Source organism: Lutjanus erythropterus, chromosome 17 (assembly GCF_056507025.1).
Source record: "Lutjanus erythropterus isolate fLutEry1 chromosome 17, fLutEry1.hap2, whole genome shotgun sequence".
Lineage (NCBI taxonomy): Eukaryota > Metazoa > Chordata > Actinopteri > Lutjaniformes > Lutjanidae > Lutjanus > Lutjanus erythropterus.
Window position 1 is genome coordinate 8,317,545 of NC_139333.1, and position 20,324 is coordinate 8,337,868.

The window sequence follows — 20,324 nt, forward strand, 5'->3', positions numbered from 1 at the left end:
GACATTGGCCGTAGAGACGTCTGCTTTGTCTCAAAGATAATGGGAATAGAAGCTTTTGGTGCCCAGGGGCGCAAAAAAATAAAAAAATAAAATAAAAAAATAATTATAATTTGAAACTCAACAGCAATGTCTCTTTCCAGAAATCATAACCCAGTTACTCAATATATTCCACAGACCTTGTCGTTTGAGTTAGAAACTATTCTCCTTCTACCAAATTACATCTGCAAACTGCATCACAGTGCCGATATAAGTGTGCATCTACTCATGGATGAGAGGCTACAGCTCAGCCGAGGAGAACATCACTAATCTTTACATACTGCGCTGTCAGAAGAGATGGTAGAAAGAAAGTTCAAGAGGATTATTATGAATAACCAGGTGCAAAAAGTGTACAAGAGTGTGCTGACATGTAAATTTTTGTTGCTACAGGTAATATTCAGCACCATTACCATCATAATTTAGTGTATTAGCATAACGTTTGTATGCATTTCAATGCAAAACAGTTCTTAATGGCAATAAATGTTGAAATAAAGTCATTGAAATGCTGCTATAAAAGTTTGTATGTTCCTTCCCATCCAGACATCTAGACAGCTTTTAATTAACTCAGCTAACCCCAACACAATGCGGTGAAAGTGATGATAAAAACAGTCTTGCACATTTTTTTAATTGTTTTAGGGGGAGAAATGAGACTAACCTGTATAAATAGGACTTCTTGTCCTGACCCTCCAGAAGACACAAGTCTCAGCTCTGCCTAATTATCCAACACAAAAGTATTTCTGCCTCTCCCCCTGCTCCATGGCCTTGTGGTTTTCTTTGTTTGGGTTTTTTTTGCTATATTTAGTTTTTGTTTAACTTTACTTTTAGTTAAGTTAAATAAACCCATGTTTGGTCATTGACCAATATTTTGCCATGTTGTGACAGTATAAATGATGAGATATCACTTTTCTGTGTTTGAAAGTTCCTCTGCAGCCCCCTCTTGAGAAATGCTGGAATTCAGCGAATCCCACATCAGATACCATCTGTATACAACATTGTGTATTCTGCATGTTGTGTTGAGGAGTCTTGGGATTCCTCCAAGGAATGTGTTCTTGGAGGAAATACACAGTGGAAGCGCCCTTCAAGTTGCAATTCCAGAAACCTTGCACAATATATCATACATAGTGTATTTAGCCAAGTGAGTCTGCACTAACACTCAGGCTATATGCACATCCAGTAACAAAGAAGTACACAGGTTTGACCATGGCAGCAGAAACTGGCCTGCATTTTAATTGCAGAGACAAGGACATTGGCCTGTCCATTACAATCAATGATCACATTATATTCTATGCAACAGTAAAGAGTCACAAATAAACATCTGCATCTGACATCATATCACACAAACATAAGCTATGTAAGCTGGGGGAAATAGTCCCAAAAATGATATACAACACTGTTATGTTTTGGTTACCGACATGACTGTACAGTACAAAGGCCTTTGGTTGTTTGGCTTCTGGGAGAAACAGGTTACAATGTTGTTTTGCTGTACATTGACGTCATAATGTGTTTTTATATTAAGTTCCAAGGCACATAGATAAAAGTAACTGCACATAAAAGTACATATCCATGGCTGTACACCATCAGAACAAGCATGTAAGTTACAACCAGCGTAGCCAATAAAAGTCAGGAGTATAATGCAAAATCTACAGTGTCAAATCAGATTTTTTTCTTTAGCCAAAACAGTGACTCATATTTGCTGCTGATCATAACTTAAGAAGCTACAAAGTTAACCTAAAGTCAAGTAAATATCTGTACCAGAGAGTGTATCTAGCAAAAAAAGGTGGCACCCAGTATGGTTGTAAACCATTCACATAAATAAAAGATGGACACTATAGCTCCACTTCCTCCCACTGTACAAAACGTAGCAGTGAAGTTGTCCAGTGGCAGTAAATGTACAGTTTGTCCACTCAAGCTGAATGGCCAACTGAATCGGGAACAAGGATTAACTCTCAGTCATGTAAACCCCTCCTTTTATAGTATCAAATAACTAATTGAAACCAAACCTAAAAGAAAAATGAATATGTTAAGAACTACCTAAAATGACAGAAATCATCTTTGGGAAAAATGTATTTGACGTGCATTCTGTTAACTTGGAGGGGCCGGGATTTATGACATATACTGCAGCCAGCCACCAGGGGGAGACAGATATTTTGGTTTCTCTGTCGGGGAGCTTTCATGTCATCCATCTTTATATATGTTACTGGTTTACACCAAAGACTATATGTAGAAATGGACAGTTAGTTTGGTTTTAATTTTAAGTTATTTGATGATATAAAAAAGGGGGTGTTGTGCCATTTTTGACAGCTGAGCTCTGCTCATGATTGAGTCAGCCGACTGTATGCACAAGAACTCGAAAGCAGCAGACTGACTCCAAACAACATGACAAGCGCAAGATGGAAGCGCTCGTATCAGATGTTTTAGCTCCAGTTTTGTACAGTGTAAGAAATTTGAGACATGTCGTCCATCTTTATTTACAGTCAATGGTGTAAACTGGTTTTGGCTAGTGAGGTGACACAGGCAGTCGGATATGCAATCCCCCACCGCCCCATGCAAGAACAAGCAGAGAATACCACAAATACATAGTTAATATTGAACGGTGCATCCTCAGGAGTGCACGTTCTAGCCCTTCGCAAATCAACGTGTTTCGAGAAAAGAAACAGTGCAGGCGGAGGATTCCCATTCCTCCACTTCTGCCTCTCGTCTGTACACTATACATACAGTGGCAGGAACAAGGAGCAAGCCGAGTCCCATGCCAAATGAGCACAACTTTTTCAGAGTATAACCTAATTTCAGAGACATTTAGGTCTTGATTTCACAAACTGACAAAGGAAGCAGCTACTACGGGCACCCTCTCATTGCCACAGCTGTCCTTTTAGAGCTACATGTACACTGGTTTTGGCACAAACCGTCTTATAAACATCTATTAAACATCAGAATGATCCATTAAGGCCATTAAGTATGTCCAAATAGCCAGCGGCAGTGGCAGGCATAGTGTGTTTCCTTCAGTATGGTTCAGTGGATTTCAGCTGTGTTCACTTTGGGTGGGTGTAAAATGTGTGTCAGCTCGTATTATTCTTCACCAGCTGTGCACTCAAAAGAAAGGGAGACAGAGGAATAGATGGAAAGACTGAGAGAGAGCAAAAGTAATTAGCTGTGGATGATGAGAGAATAGTCTTGCACTTCAAGCCTGACGGTGCTAAATACCTTAACTGTAATGGGAAGGATTGTGAAATGAGTTTCTCACTGTGACGCGCACACATATATTTGGCACAGAAAGCAGAGAAATAAAGATATACAGAAATATATTGCATGTTTCAGGATGACTGACAGGTTTTTCTTTATATATCACCCAGCCTGTTCTCAGTCCCAGTGCGTCGAATATGGCAGCTTGGTCAGTAGAGATGTTCTGAAACTGATTTTTCTTTCCAGATACTGATTACATCACCTGAACTTTGTGTATTAACTGATACCAAGTACTGATCTGATGCCAATGTATTAAAAATACATATTATTTTTAAGAACTATATTATACTAACCCTATATGGATGTGATATGATTAATAACCTGGCTCAGGTTAAACGAGATACAAGGTAAAACAAATGCATACAGAGAATGAATGCCATAGAACATGACTTCACCATCCTGGGGGAAAAATGGCATACAACATGCTGCTGGAAAGTAGTAGGGTCCTGTTTTGGATTTAATAAATTATGCACACTTGACAAGACCAGCATTAAAGGCAGTATTAGAGACCAACACATATACTTGTATTGGAACCACCCCATTGGTCAGTTCCCATAGGCTTCAAACTATGACACTGCAGGTACCCCTCTAGAGCCATTTCTGTAGGTGCCCCTCTCGCATTCAGAGACAGGTGACATGATTAAAACTTTCAACCAGGAGACTGAGGGCTGGTGTCCTGCGTGAAACCAAGTGTTGGTGTTCACCTCTGTTTAAGTAAGTTACATTACATACAGGGCAGGGATTTCACAGGCCTGGCCTTGCTGCACTCACCAAGTGTGAGAAAGAGAGTTTGCGAGTATGAACAGTGTTGATGTGAGCTAAACTTTCTTTGATCATGAAACCTAATGTTACTCTACAAATCTGTGGTTTACACTGTAGACTGGAGTCTCTGTTAACAGTGACAAATAGATTCATGTTATACACTCGTCTCTTCCTCCTTGGCCTTGCCCCTAAAATGATGAAATTCCAAGCCTGGTTATTTAATTTTCACAGGCTACTTCCTTAACTTCCACACATAACTACCATAGGCTGTGTAACTAATGTACTTATTTTAACCCAAATCTTGATCAATTCCTAAACCTAACCAAGTAGTTTTTGTGCCTAAATTTAACCTATTAGTTTTTGTGCCTTTATTTTGAAAGTCTACCAATTGTTGCATGCTTATTATTGCTAACTTGACTGCATCTGTGACTCCATATGCAAAACTGATGCTAGAGGGGTACCTACAGCCTCAAAGTTTGAAGCATAGGGCCACTGACCAAGCTGCTGTATTTGACTAGTTGGGAGCGAGAACACGTTGAATAAAATTACTCTCCCAACAGCCAAAACTCTTGTTATGGGTATCACTAACATAAAGCCATTGGTCTTTGGCTGTGTCGCACACACATATACTGGGTCAGAATGATGCAGAATCACTCTTGTCACCTTCTGTATTTCTCAGTTGGAGGTCAGAGGGTACAAGGAGCTTACGTCTGTGTGACACACTGTGAGCAACAAGGTGAGAAAGTGTGTTTTTATTTGTAGGCTTTATATGAATCCTGTGGAACTGTACTTTACCTACTCACTATTTTGACCCGTGAGTGAAAAATTGCCTGACCTTGCTACAGATACTACTACTTGCAGTGGCAGCACAGGGAGAATGTCAAGACAAATTATAGGCTGTGTGGTCCATTACCAACTGGAGGACAGCTACTGGTACTAGCAGCTACTGTGTGTGTGTGTGTGTGTGTGTGTGTGTGTGTGTGTGTGTGTGTGTGTGTGTGTGTGTGTGTGTGTGTGTGTGGCTACACATAATTATTTTCTGCAGTAACCTCTCAGGACAAGCCCTGTCTGGCTCCACATCTCTTTTGATTGAGTGGATTGATGGCTTCTGACTTGACTGATACACTGGGTTGAATGTGACACAGCAGCATATGGCGGGTGACCTTATTACTATAGAGGCTTTAACAAATCTCCCAGCAACCACATGTGGCTCCATCATGGAGGTCCGTCAGAAAAGTCACTATGCACAAACAGCCTGATAGCTAAAACGGAAACAGACATCTATAGTAGATGTGGGCTCATTCAGTCAGCATTAATGGAGTGATAAGCTTATTGTCACAAGATCATTTCTTGTTTCTCCAGTGGAGTTAGCCCAGTTATCTAAGAAAACTGGTATTACTAGCTAATTCATCAGCAAGCTAATTTATAAAAGCTGACAATCATGTCAAATGAGGACAGTTAGAGTTTGATACCAGTATTGGAGCTGATTCAGTATGGACCGATATGTAAAAATAAATAGACATTTCAATTCACAGCAACGACTGATAGCTTTCGGTAGCTCTGTGGCTGTACTCAGGCTCAGTGCTAACATTAGCATGCTAACATGCTCATATTGACATCGCTTATATGCACATATTTAGCAGGTTTAATGCTTGCGATATGTATCATGCAACCTATTTTTTTCAGCTTGCTAACATGTTAGGACCATCTCCTAATTAGCACTAAATACAAAGTATGCTAGGGGGCCAGAAGAGTTAGTCCAGTCAACTAATCAAACATGTATTGTTTAATGTAGCTAATTAATCATCAAGATAATTTATAATAGCTGATAATGATGTCAAACAGGGGCAGTTATAGTTAGTTCGGAGTTGGATAATATTTATTTTCATGGAGCTGTTTCCATGTGATCTGATAAATAAATACAAATTCCAATTCATGGCAACGACTGAGATGCTGGCAGCTCTGTGGCTGCACTCAAGCTGAATGCTAACATTAGCATACTAACATGCTCATAATGGCATCACTAGCATTTTTATTTTGTTTTCTTAAATACAAGGTCATTAAGCACATTTTAGTACAGAAAAAAAGGAGAAACCTGGATTCAAAACAAATAAAATGACCTGATGATCTTGCAAGATGCAAAGTCAAGGGATCCTCCATGATGTTTCACTGATTAATTGTCTCAGAATCAATCCGGCATCTTGATATTTCTGTGTCTAACAATAAGCCAGTGAATGCAGGGATATACTGGAGTTGTGTGTACACTTATCTATAGCTGCCTGCTCATTTTTCACTATTCATCCTGTGTACTGAATGCCACTGACAAGGGCCAATAAGTCAAAGTTACGTTAATGGTGACAATTAGACAAATAACTATACAATTACACAAGTGTATAATTCACTAACAATAACAGGCCTTGATAGTTATGTACGTCATGACAAACGTGTATAAATTGGGCAGTCTGAATGCAATGTTGAGTATGTAAAAGGTGCATTCAAGCTCAATTGCAGTATTGAGTTGCCCTTTAAAGGGACACTTGACCGATTTTACACATCATGTTAAGTTTGCTCATCACAACCATTACTGCACAATCTGTGAAAACAGTTGAATGATATCATCTGCAGCTCTGGAAGGAGCGCTCTGAGGTCTGTTTCTAAATGCACCATTCAAAATCAGCCCCTCAATAAATGAGAGAGAAAAAGAGAGAGTGAAGTGAGAGAGTGGTGTCTGCAAGACCAAAGCAGTTAATCTGAAAAATAAATTGTTATTTTCTGACTGTTTCACATTAGTTACGTTCTAGAGCACAAATAAACACGCCCACACCTCCGCATACTATTTTGTGTAAGGCGAATCTTCATCCTGTCACTGTGTCCTCAGTCTGCTCTAACTGTGTGTGTGTGTGTGTGTGTGTGTGTGTGTGTATCTCTTTCTGCTGCTCTCACAGACAGAGAGCAGAGGACAGTGATGTCCTGTTTGGTCAGTATGTTTTTGTAGAGTCCCAACCTCATGACGGGTGCACAGTTATTAGTGTGGGGGCTACACAACTATGCCCAAACACTTTTGCACAAAAACATCCTGAAAACAGCAAAATAGTGAGAAAATAAATGTAGTAGGGAATGATTCCACTGCCAGCCCTTCCATCTGTTCAGCTGACATCAGTCTCTTAATCTTTATCATGTGTTGTGTTCTTAATAGATACAATACATATGCAAGCTTTCATTCATTCTATCTCCGACTCTCTGTATCCCAGTATCCCCCTCTGTCCCTCCCTCTTTGACTACGTGATGCATTTTCCTGCCTCCTGTGAAATTTAGGCATTTGTGCAAGCACACGCTGGCTGAACCAAATGTGAACATGAACTCAGGAGGAAATCTTACATCGTCAAAAACACAGCACTTTACAATTAGAAATGGGCTCTTTACAATGGCACTGCTGGCACAGGGAGCAACTATTGTTAAGACCAGGATATAGTGAAGTATAAAGTACATATGATCGGTTTCACAGACAGTTTCAGAGTTGTCCTTGATGTATCACAACAATACAGAATTTTTACACCGGGGATTGCCTTTAAAATTCATTTTGGTTCAGACACAGAGTCATCCATGTGCGGAACTTTCCCCCCGGAGGTTGACAGAAAACCATTTTGTATATACAAAGTCAAGCTGTTTTAAAGAGAGAGAGGTCAGAGCGGCTGCCGAGATGTTTTCCCATTCTTCCACTTAATCAATAATCCAGGATGTTAAATTCAGAGTTCACAGATCAATGCAGCTCCTCCCTCTGAGATGCCAGACAGAGATGGAGAGGAGCATCTTTTGTTTGCTGGAAAATAAGATGTCGTGTTCGGAGGGCTTTGCCATTTTGTTGCCCTGTTGATTATGTAAGATCAGACCAACCAGCTGGTATGAATAAAACATGACCATGGAACTATTGAGGGTTGTGGTTTCTGATTTTTCTCTCTATAGAATCACAGTGCTGGCTATTTTCCGCTGACAAATCCAACTGGTTTCAATAGCAGTATTTCCACATTCAAGAGAAATCGATGAAGACCCTTCTTAGCTCTAAAAGGACTCCATCAAGAAGGGCATGGGTGGTGCTCAATCTCCTCAGATCTCTCTGCCATGAGTCAACTAGTCTTGACTTTTCCCCAGTGGGTCCGAGGCAATCCACACATCAATCCTGCATCTTGTTTCGATTTTGGTTCAGTCCACTAGACTTCTGACAACTTCATAGAAACCTCAAGCTGGCAAGCAAAAGCAGTATTTATGTTTGATGCCAACATTTTGTCTCTACAGTGTTGAAAATCACTCCAGTCAAGATACATTTCTGCTCTGCCTCAGGGCAAACCAGCTCAAGCTGCCTCATTAACCCAAATATCAAGAATTTTGTGCTGGAGTCAGTGAACTTTCTCTGACCTCTGAAAACCCTAAGGAAATTGTTTATTTTTCATGTAGACTTTGTTCATGTGTCAATGTCCATGAGCAGGAACAATTACATCATCCTTCTGCCCCCGCATGTTTTAGCAGGGGTTACTAGCAGTCCACTGGCTGCCCATTAGTCTGGAAGCCCCAAGCACCACTGCTCCGTGTCTATCCGTGGCCTCCCAGGATTTGACTGCTGCTCCTTTGCCTTCAGATGCTGGTCTGCAGCTCACCATTGAGCAGGGCAGCATTGTGGGTCTCCAAGTTGGCGTTGATGGTGGCAGCATCATTAGCCATCCTGCTCCTGTCTGCCCTGCTGTCACTGCGCTCTATCTCATCCAGGCCTGCCACCTTTTTCAGGCACAGGACGTTCTGAAAGCTCTTCTTGAAGTTGTCCGACAGGAAGGCGTACAAGATGGGGTTGGCACAGCTGTTGGCATAGCCGAGCACCACGACAAAATCGAAGGTGCTCTTCACGGCAGAGGTTGGGTTGATGGAGCCTGTGACAGAGGTGACGTTGAAAATGTAGAAAGGCAGCCAACAGAGGACGAACACTGCCACCACGATGGACACCATCCGTGTCACCTTACGCTCAGAGCGCTTGCGCTTGGTGGAACCCACTCGGATGCCAGACGACTTAACCTGGCAAAGAAATGGACTGTTAGTGGCTTAAAATAAATGTCTACCTACCTACCCATCCATCCAACCATCCATCCATCCATCCATCCATCCATCCATCCATCCATCCATCCATTGGCCCTTCAAGACTCGACCATCAGTATCTCCCTTGTGTGCTTGTGTCATTTCCACACATCTGTGGTTTCTTCTGGCTGCATCATCACATACATCTGTTATTTCATTGGTTGTGCTTTGAAAGGTAGGCAGAAAACGAGGTCAAAGTTCAAGTAATTTGGACTTTCAGCGGCAGATCCAAGTGGTGCGCCAAGCCAAGAGCAGCGCTGCCGCTTGGTTGGGCGGTACCACTCTTTCCATAGCCAGCACAAAGCGTTTTTATCGCTGATCATGTGTTAGGGCCTTTATAATGTTAGAAGATGAAGCTACAACTTGGAGACGGTTATCTAAGGTTAGCATAAAGACTAAAAGCGGCTAGGCTGGCTGTGTCCAAAGGTAAAAACTGATAGATTTGATTAGATTAGATTGGATTTTAGTGTCATCATGATGTGGTTGTATGTGTAGTTATATGCTGGACTTTGTCTTAGCCAGATGCAGTGACTTTAACAAACAACATGTTATTTAGCATGCTTTAGAGATGCTGATGCTAAGCTGAGCTAGCGAGCCATTGGCTATAGTTTAAAGTTTAATGAGAAAATACAGGAGTGCTATTCTCATTCACTGCAAGTCTTGGCAAGAAAGCAAAAACATGTACTTCCCAAAACCTCAAACTAGAGGTTAGAGGGCAAGATTATTTCTTTAGATTACATTTTCAAAGCTAGCTTATAGCCCTCTTCTAGGACCAAGCACATTTCCTACCCCTGGCTTCTTTCATGACACACTTAACTACTGTTGACAAAAATTCAACACCGTCTTTCATTCCAGAGTTGACAACAATTAACTACACCCTAATGCAACAGTGACATTTTGAAATGAGCAATTCCTCTGACTTTACAAATAAGCACGACTCAAGTGGCCAGAATATTTCCGCAATCTGGTCCTGTGGCCAGAAATAAAAATGTCTCATTATTGAACCCAGAGAACAATGAAGATACCAAGAGAAAATGATGTTATAATGTCACACACGTAGACGCAGAGCTGCCAGCTCTCCTAGACTGACTGTGAGACTCTCACAATTTACATTCTTCACACTCTCTCACCACCCATGCATTTAAAAAAATAAAACTTTAATGTGATAATACAGGTTAGGTTAGATTCAATAGGCTGTGAAATGATAAATAAGGAATATATGACAAAGCTAAACAAAATAGTTCAGCTTTTTCCCTCTATATTATTGCCAGGCTGGTTTTCTAGTTTAATAAATTCAGGTTAGTTTGTTTTCTGGACAAAATAATCTTCTCTTCTTTCTTCCTGTCCACCCAACTCTACATTTCTGCAGCAATTCCATAAATTCACTAGAATGCAAGAAAACAGTTTCTGAAATGACCTCATTCTTGGGAAAAGATGCACAGATACCCTGGTTACATTTGGTCTCCCATTTTCAGCTGGCAAGTATACTGATCAGCCACACTTATTCATTGTTGACCATGATTATTGATTTGGCTTTTCATCTACAAATGCTTCAAATTGTGAATTTGGCCTCCTGGGGGTTAAGGAGTGATGACCCCGATGACCCCGGTGGGCGAAGTCACAGAAGGCGTACTCATAACATGCACAGATATCACGATACCAAATCTCACTCCAGAATAAATTGAAAAGTTGGCAGCCGTGGTAGAGGCAAGCTCTCACCTTGACTATAATAAGCAGGTAACACAGACATATGACTGCCAGTGGCAAGAAGAATCCAATGAAGAAGGTGTAGAATATGAAGGCTTTGTAATAGACATCCTGGGGCTCCGGCCAAACGATCCCACATACTGGCACCTTGTCCAGACCGCTGAAGATCATAGTAGGCAGGATGACTAACAGTGACACACCCCATACTGTCAGGTTAATTAGCTTGGCTACGCGGGGCTTCCGCCATCTTGTGGACTTAATAGGGTGGACCACTGCCAGGTATCGATCGATGCTCATCACCATCAGACAGAAGATGCTGGTGAACTGATTGAGAGAGTCTGGGAGGGGGTAGAGGAGAGAGAGAGGAGGAATGAAGAAAAAAGGTGATATGAGGATATGTATTATTACACTTAACTGAATCAATCACTGCATGTCTTTAAAACAGGAGGTGAATTAAATATCATAAAGGTCGTTAGTAATACTGTTGGAATGACAAAAACTGTCTGAATTGCAACTACAGTCTATTTATGATTTACACGTAACACAATAGTTTTAAATATAATATATTTATTTGCCTCTTTTACATTAAAGCTTGGACAGACTGAATATTTTTGGCATCACTGAGCAAAAATGCCATAATAACCATTTCGCATGATAATCATGATAATTTTACTGGTTTGAGAGAAAAGTAGACTCCTGCTCCTTGTCTTGGCTCTGTTTTCAGGCTTCAGAAAATCTAGGGTTAGTGGGTTAGACAGGTTAGTGAGACTGTTGATTGATGAGTCCCATCACCTGTGAATGAGACTTGACAATCAACCATCCTTGAGTCACCGATCCAAACGTTGGTAATTCAATCAACTACCTTTATCCAGAATTGGTTACTGTGCCTTTAAAGGTGAAGGTACAGCCAAGAGACTTTTAGCTCAGCTTAGCATAGCACAAAGACTGGAAATAAGGGAAAACAGCTAGCTTGGCCTGTCCAAAGTTTGAAAAAACACTCTCCAGCACCTCTACAGCTCACTTATGTACACATTATGTATCTTGTTATTTTGATCCATACAAAAACAGTAGTGTAAAAACAATGTCCAGTGATGACAAAAATGTCCCCCATAAAACTACAACTTTTAACAACTTTTTAAAAACATGTTTTTGTTTTATCTGTTGATAAAACAAGCATGACACAATGTTTTAAATCTACTACAAGGAGTTTTTAACTGGTTATGAAATGTCTCACTTTAATACAGATGCCTCTATATGACCTACATAAGTAAACAAGACCACCCACGAAAGGACTGACTATGTCTGTATAGTTGTTATTAATGTCTGCCACTGGGTCAGATTCTCTGTCTGTGTTTTTTTTTTCCCCTGGCAGAGCAGTGAGTTACAGTGAGTACTATATTCTCCAGTTAAAAAGGATTAGAAGATGTTTATTTAGATAATTTTTTATTTGTAATTTTATATTTTGTAATTGCTACTGTGGATGCACTATCGCTTTTGTCCACAGGGACTTCCAAAATCAATAATATGTGAAAGTTCCCTGTAGTAGTTGTAATTAGTGAATTTTATGCTAGTAGTCTTTTTTATGTAGGTAGACTAGCTTATTCCTCCCTGCTTCCAGTCTTGTCATAAGCTAAGCTAACAACCTCCTGACTGTAGCTTTATAGCTAATAGAAAGATATGAATATGTGTACCTGGTAAAAATAAATAAATAAATAAATAAAATAAGAAAGAAAAATTATTGTATTTTTGTCATCTAAATCACCAATATTATCAAGTTTTATCAGTCACCAGATTTTTTTTTATTATGAAAGCCTGCGACACAAACTTTGGCCTGTAAATTCCCATCCAGCCAAATAATGGCATGTCACTGATCCAACGGTAATGTACTCCAGCTGCTAACCAGTACATCAAAATGGACGATATTAAGGCAAAAACAGCCTCCCGTGAATACCAAATTGACATCACTGAAGATTGAGTCGACATTTGGGAGAAATTTGGTGTGATCAGAGACTGTGAGAGTAATGTGATAACAAGCTTGACTGCTTCTAAAAAGTGCAAACAATTATTAGCTTTTTTTAGCCATAAGCTAGGCACATAATCGCTGAGGGAACACATCGACAGCTGCAGGAGGACAGGTGCTGTGCCAATTGAGAACACAAGCAGTTGACAATTTGTGTCAATTATGGGTCAGGTTGCGCAGGGCTGTAGTGGAGAGTAAACCAGTTAAACTTAGTTTATCCACCTCTTTTAAATGAGGCTGAGAGTTTACTATTCTAATTTTAGATAAACTGTTTATCCATCTCTGTATTTACCACTTCATTCCTGGGGTCGTGGGACTTATATTAACAGGTCCGGATCTGACTTTGAGATAATTTGGGTTAACAGGTTGATTACGGTAATGAGCTCTTATAGGTGCGGGCGGGTGCGGATTTGCAAAACTGGATCAGTAAAGGACTCTGCTTTAAGATATGCAAGTTTTGAACGAACACTTTTTAATTTGGTACTTAAGATTTTCAAAGAGTAAGGATGTTCAACAGTTTCCATTAAATTGGAACATTAGCAGATACTGATTTCAGTATAATTTGCCTCTTGAAGAAGCCAAAGGTGTTTGCTTGCCCCATGAAAATGCTGCCACTTTCTTAAGTGCACCAGTAGCCTTCTACCTTCTTCTTCACTTACCTACAGTCATGATCACCCTGCAAAGCACCTCTCCAAAGGGCCAGTGCACCAGCGCCAGCTGCAGGGCGATGAACGGCAGGCTCATCATGCACAGAACATCTGCCACCGCCAGGTTCAGGATGTAGATGTTGGTCACGGTCTTCATTTTGGCATAGCGCAAGATTACGTATATGACCAAGGTGTTGCCACACAGCCCCACGGCACATACCATGAAGTAGATGAAGGTGATGACCACAGAGCTGGTCTTGTCCTGGGGATGCTCCCTGGTCTCGGTGATGTTGAGGTCCAGGTCGGACTCATTCCCCTGGATATAGCCATCGTACAGGAGGGGTTCAGGGATGGAGATGTTGGGGGAAGTCTGGAGAAAGGGCCACGGATCCAAGGCCATGATGTCTGAGAGGGGTTTAGGGTATCAGGACTCTGAGTGGCCAACAATAGCAAGGGGTCAGGGGTAAAGGTGTGATCATGAAGGGGTTTGGAAATAAGGTTAAAGGGACTTCAGGTGGTTAGCTTTTAGATAAGTCTGGGGTACTGGGAATTTGAGACTTTGGGGTCCTGGGGTTTGGGGTTCTGGGGATTGGGATGACTGGGGATTTTAATTAACGAGGAACCACAGGTTTTACATCCCAGCTGTAGAGAAACAGTAAAAGAGCAAAGCAGATCTATGGAGAGATAAACAACATAGGGAAAGTACAATGAGTATGGCTGAAAACAGAATATATCTTGACAAGTAATAGTAGTCCATCAAGATCCATGGCAACAGTTGCAAGGTTACACAACTGCTTTCACACCTTCAATAAGAGTGACATGAAAAATCTTTTCTCTAGTGAAGACTCAAGATATTTCCCTCACGTTTAGTTCTTCCTCTCCTTGTTTATCTTCAACACTTCCTGTTCTCCTCATAGAGAGCATTTCACAGAGACACGGAGGTTATGGCCAAATCCATCCAAGTCCGAATTTTACATGACGTGCTGCTTTCTAAAAATGTTTGTTCATTGTCTCTCCCATTTGAGAAACACAGGAGAGAAAGACGGAAAAACTGGGAGTGTGATAGGTGAAACCGTTCCATTGTCATCTCAAGTTGTCAAATACGAACACCTTTGTCACGTCCCTCGGGATCTCACACTGATGCACAAGGTACTGTGCCATACCGGTACCTACTGGACCACATCACAGCACAAATTATTGTACCTAATTACGGTGCCACATGCCAGAGCTGTCAATTAAAATAGCTAAAATAGTGTGGATGTTACAGACACCACCAAACCACACTCACTCTACATTAGTCTGCCAGAAGGTAACATTAGCTTATCGTTAGCTTTTTAAAGAAACAACTCACCCCAAAATCAAAAACAAGAACACATACAGAGTTTTGGAGATAGTCTGCTGTCTGCCTTCTCTCCAATATAATGGGACTAAATGCCACTTGGCTTGTGATGCTCAAAGCACCCCCCCCAAAAAAAAAATTATCTACAAAACCAATGTCTCTTCCCAAAAATCGTGACCCGGTTACACCGCTTAATCCACACAGCTTGTTGTGAACAGTTTCATGTAGGAACTACTTTTCTTCGTCATTTTGTTTGCTCTTGAGGCAATAGCCACTAGAACATCTTACATTACTCAACCCAAACACACACACGCCTGTTACCTCATGACATTGATTTGCACTCGTATGCACAGAGAAAGATATCTAGTTTAAAATTACACAAGTAATGTGCAGACACACTATAGCACCGCCCACCGCCACCCCCCGCACCTGAGCCCAGTAGTCAGGTGTGTGCATGCGTGTGTCTGTGAGTGTGCCTGGCCCCCCCATGTATGCATACATGCAAAAAGGCACACCTGAGCGAGAGAACGACGAGGGCACTGTGCTGCCGAAGATAAATGTTTATTCAATTGATCTTGGGGACAAACAGCTCTGACACTGTGGCAGGATCACTCACTCCTCGCCTGCAGTGACAGTAGCTGGCTCAACAGGGGCATTAGTCCAGTACCTGCTTTCATAATTTGCCCAAATTACATGTGATTGGCTCACACTGGCCCACTTTGGAGAATCCACTGCTAATGAGGAGTATTGTGAAAAAAGGCTTGGTATAATAATTATAATAATTAATACTAATATAAGTGGGAATGTGCGTGCATGCAAAGGTTATGGAGGATTATTGTCGTTTTTATTCATCTACGAAGTTGTTTTACCTTGGTAAATTATTAATTTCATGCAATGTTAAAAGCTAACCACCAAAGCTCATCAGTAATTATCAGAGCCAAAAGGGATGTCTTTTATCTGTTGTCAGACAAATTAATTAAAATGATTATTCAGTTATCTTTATTGTCACTGATTAGGTTTGTTAACCAATTTCATCGCTGTTAAGATAGGCAAGTCTGACCAGCATTAATGCTCTTGTGGCCATTCACCTCTGAAACAATGGGAGCGCGTCCATTTTCACATGAATGCACACAGTAGCCATCAGTTTGTTGTATGTTGGGTATATGACTCAGAGAGCTGAAAGGGTGGCAGTCGACCTGATTTGATGATAAAAATGAAGAGGCCAAAATGATCTGCCAGCTGTTTTAGTTTCTCACCCGTCAGAGGAATTACATGGCAGTCACACTGCATTCTCATAATTTTAAGGGATTTTATTGGATAGAAATATAGTCAGATTTTCTGGGGAGGTGGCAGCCACCTGGAGCAAGATCATAGTGTGAAATAGCTTATTGTAATTATTTTAACAATTATATATTGTTTTGATTGCTATGCTTTTAATTACTTGCCTTATCATTTTATGATATATTTAACTGGTGCCAAGGCTGACCATTTTATTCATATTTAATGGTCATTATACTTGTAAAACCACAATAAAACTCTTGGAAATATAGTTTAATTCTAAAATTATAATCCTCTAGATTTCACTGCTGGCTGAATTGGCAACACCTGTGGCAATCAGCAAGTGCAGGAATGGCGGACCCCGCCACTGACAATGAAAACTACTACATAGACTGAATGTAATTAGACTGAATGCTTATTCCTGAAAAAAATGCTGACCATAAATATTATAATATTTATATAACATATATCTTAAAGGTAGAATAATTTGTCTGAGCTGTTCTTAAACATATCAGAAAGACAGTTCATTCTCATGACATCAAATACTGAGATTTTGGGCTGGTAAAGCATCCCGAGCACAGCAAAGTAAGAAGAGAAAAGAGAAAATAAGGATACACAGGCAGAGAGCAGGGTCTCTGCAGATATAACTGTCATTGTTGTACACTGTTTTTTGTTTGTTTGTTTGTTTTAGGAAAATGTTGCATATTATGCAAAATCTTACATCCACAAACACGATCTCTATCAGCATTTACAAATAGATTCATTGGAGCGCCATTATCTGTGTGTGTGTGTGTGTGTGTGTGTGTGTGTGTGTGTGTGTGTGTGTGTGTGTGTGAGTGAGTGTGTGAGTGTGAGTCAGTGAGCGAGAGAGACCTCACAAAGTGCACAGAAAAGCAATCTACTCCAATAATACATACACTAATGAAAGGATTTACAGTGTTATTTGCTAGCAGGAGGCGTAGACTAATTACTGTGTGAGTGTCAGTATTATTTGGTAACATCATGGAGTTTAATTATAACACAGGATAATTCTATTATTAAGCGTAAAGGGGGATTTAATGGTGTATTAGAACTCTTGCAATGAAAAGTCCAATAGGCAACTTGAGCCTGACAGAAAAACTTAAACCGCAGGATGGATGTCAGGAGTTTTATCTCAGCTCATCACTGACTGTGTGAAAAGAAGTGATGCCAGGGAGGCAGCTTGGCTGGATGCAGCCTCACACCAACCTCCAGGCTGTGTGTGATGAATGTCCAGCTCAACAGGAGACTTTTTTCATTCACAGTTAAGTGGAAGCTCTCACCTGATAGTGAGCAGGTTAGTTAATCTTTTCTCTCAAGGACAGCCTGATATAAAATGGCTGCTACAGGCATCAAACCTTTGACCTTTGAATTGAAAGGTGTGACATCTTTTCTAGGCAAAAACTTTCCACAAAATTTCACATTTCTCTATTGGAGTTGCACCTGCTTCTGTCATTTTTGCTGTGCTGAGATGTGGGAGCACTCATCTAACAGCTTTTAATACCAAAAGGCAGAATCTGATCAGTGAATGTGCGTAAAACAGGTGCTATGGGTTTGAGATTAAGTTTTAATCCGTTTATTGTACATTTGGGTGCCTAAAACCATTGCGCCATAATTTTACACTTTGTCTGCTGATAGGAGCCTGATAGGTTTGATAAAAATGTAACTTTTAACAGAACAATAGAGTTGGCTATGCAATGATCGCATCACAACATGCCCAAGTACACATAGAAATACCTATGGATAAAAAAGAATACAACACAGAATTCCCTTTTTCATTCTTTTTTCCCCATGGCATCACTTACTGTTAAATAGAAAACTTCGTCCTCATATCAAGTCCATCGTGGCAATGTGTCCCTCAGCACAGAATACGGAGTCCAACCGCTCCGAAGCGGCGCTGACCTGCTGGAAAGCTGCATCCCGCCAGCCTCTCCATCCACCTGCTCTCCCAGTGTTACGCACGGCGCTGGCGTTCAGCCGCCCACTCGCCACCCTCACCAGAGCTGGTGGTTTATACTACGTCTCTCAGGTCATTTTTACTTCCATGAAATATTCCCCGTTTGATAACCGAAACTTTGGCAGACAGCGTTTAAAAAAAAAAAAAACCTTGGTGCGCTCACAGCTGTGCGCTGCGCCCAAACAGTCCTGGCACCGAATCCCCCGCGACAAGTCAGTCAGAGAGAGCGTCAGGACGCACGACTGCACCGGAGAGAGAGGGAGAGAAGGAGAGAGAGACAGTCGCGTCACCCTCCGTGCGTCGGTGTCCTGGTGATAGCTGAGTTTGAATCATGCATATGAGCTGGTTCTCGTACTGGTCCCTTGTATCCAAGGGCATAGGTTTCGTTTCAACATTGTGGGGGGTCTGGGGGTCGTTCCTCAGGGAATTAGGGGCATCAAACATTTCATTTCCTGCATTCTAGTGACTTCTGATGAACCAAATTTTATATTTTCTGCATCAATGTATGGTGAAAAAGGGGTTACGTAAAGAAAAATAAAATTCAGGTGATACTTCATTGGAATATATAAGGCTCTCAGGCATTCTGTATAGAGGCAAAGTCCCCTCCCCTTCCAGTCCATAATCAGTGTGGAGAGGTTAATAATTTTTTTGTTCTAGTTTGAATTGTGTCACAAATTACACATATGATGTTTGTCAATTTAAAACATAATTTTACAGTTCAAGAAAGTCACAATTTGTTGTAAAACTGTTGAAGCATAATACTGTGATGATACATGATTAGAAAAAGCTAATGTTAGCCAGTGATGCACCAATGCCCATGTGTTTTCTTACCAGTACATACTTACATGAGCAATGGGTCTTCTAGTTCCTAGACCAGGAGTTACTGGATAAAACACTTATAGTAAGATAACATTTCAAAGGGCAGCGATGTCGGTGTCGATGACATATATTGTGGTTCACGGAACGGTTTCATACAAAACTAAACCACAATAGACTGTGACAAACTGTGACTTTCTTTACATATTTTTTCTTAAGTAAGGTCCAGTGGCGGGCAGTGGAAAGGGATCACCTCTCTTCCATTTTAATTGTGCCTTGAATTACATATGATGTTTAGCAATTTAAAGGTTAATTTCACAAGTCAAGAAAGAACAATTTGCCATAGTTTAGTTTTGTGCGGCACAATGTATGTCATCAACACCAATATTGGTTTCCCTTGTAACATTACTACCTTTTGTGTTTGATCCAGCAACACCTGGTGCTTTTATTAGCCTGCAAGACAAAGAAAAAGCAGACCCATGGCCCATGTGACTATATCCTGGAATGAAAACACGCAGATATTGCAGCTTCAGCGGCTAACGTTAGCTTTTGGAAGGAGAAAGTCATGATGTCACTTATGCAACTTTTTGGTGTGTAATCCTTCTAAAATCTATTTCACAGTCTGAGACTTAAACTTAAACACTTTTACAACTTTGTTGTAAAATTTGTAAAATTTATTATAAATTGAAAAAAAACATCATATGTGTGATTTATGACACAATTCAAACAGAATAATATATATATATTTGTCTCTTGCCATTATACCATCCATATTTTTCAGGTCCCATGGACGTCCACTGGAAGGGGAGGGAATATTTATTCTCCTGTAGATCAACTTTTAATATTTAATTTAACATTGTTTTAGAAAATTATAGGCCATATAGAAATTATACTTGATGAAAATCAATCTCAAATGTCACACACTGATGTTCTTTTGACTGCTTTTGAACAGCTGTTGCATAATAGCCTGTCTGCTGCTAGCTTAGCTAGCTAGCAAGCTTTAATTATGGGGAGGTACCATTACCTTAAGATCAGTTTGCCAACTAGCAAACAACACTTCTAAAAAATAAACTTAAAGAAGATGTTGTAATGTTGGACCTCCTCATCCTTTTCGCTTCTGGCATCTCCATGATTATCATAGCTGCTGCTTTTTCTGTCCGTTTTATGGCAGATTACAACCATTGAGGTTGCATATTGCCACCACATACTTTACTGGAGGCACTGTGAGTTGTTTTAGCAGTTCGTCAAAATAAAAGTCCCATGCTACTTTAATGTATGCTATTGTGTATTTCTACACCTATGTGTGTGTCATTAGGAATACAGTTCTATGGCATTTATTGTGAGGCAAATAAACCAGTTGGACTATGAGTGGAATATTCCATG

General features: G+C 40.5%; 1 protein-coding gene across 1 annotated transcript; it reads right to left on the reverse strand.

The window, feature by feature from the left end:
- Nucleotides 1–7,298: 7,298 nt before the first annotated feature.
- Nucleotides 7,299–18,433, reverse strand: LOC146311677 (somatostatin receptor type 2-like). The gene is made up of 4 exons (XM_084740656.1): nt 17,974–18,433; nt 13,546–14,207; nt 10,879–11,204; nt 7,299–9,099 (listed from the first exon to the last, which is right to left on the reverse strand). The coding sequence occupies exons 2-4, from the start codon at nt 13,931–13,933 to the stop codon at nt 8,668–8,670; spliced, it is 1,146 nt and encodes a 381-aa protein (XP_084596782.1). The 5' UTR covers nt 13,934–14,207; nt 17,974–18,433; the 3' UTR covers nt 7,299–8,667.
- Nucleotides 18,434–20,324: the final 1,891 nt, after the last annotated feature.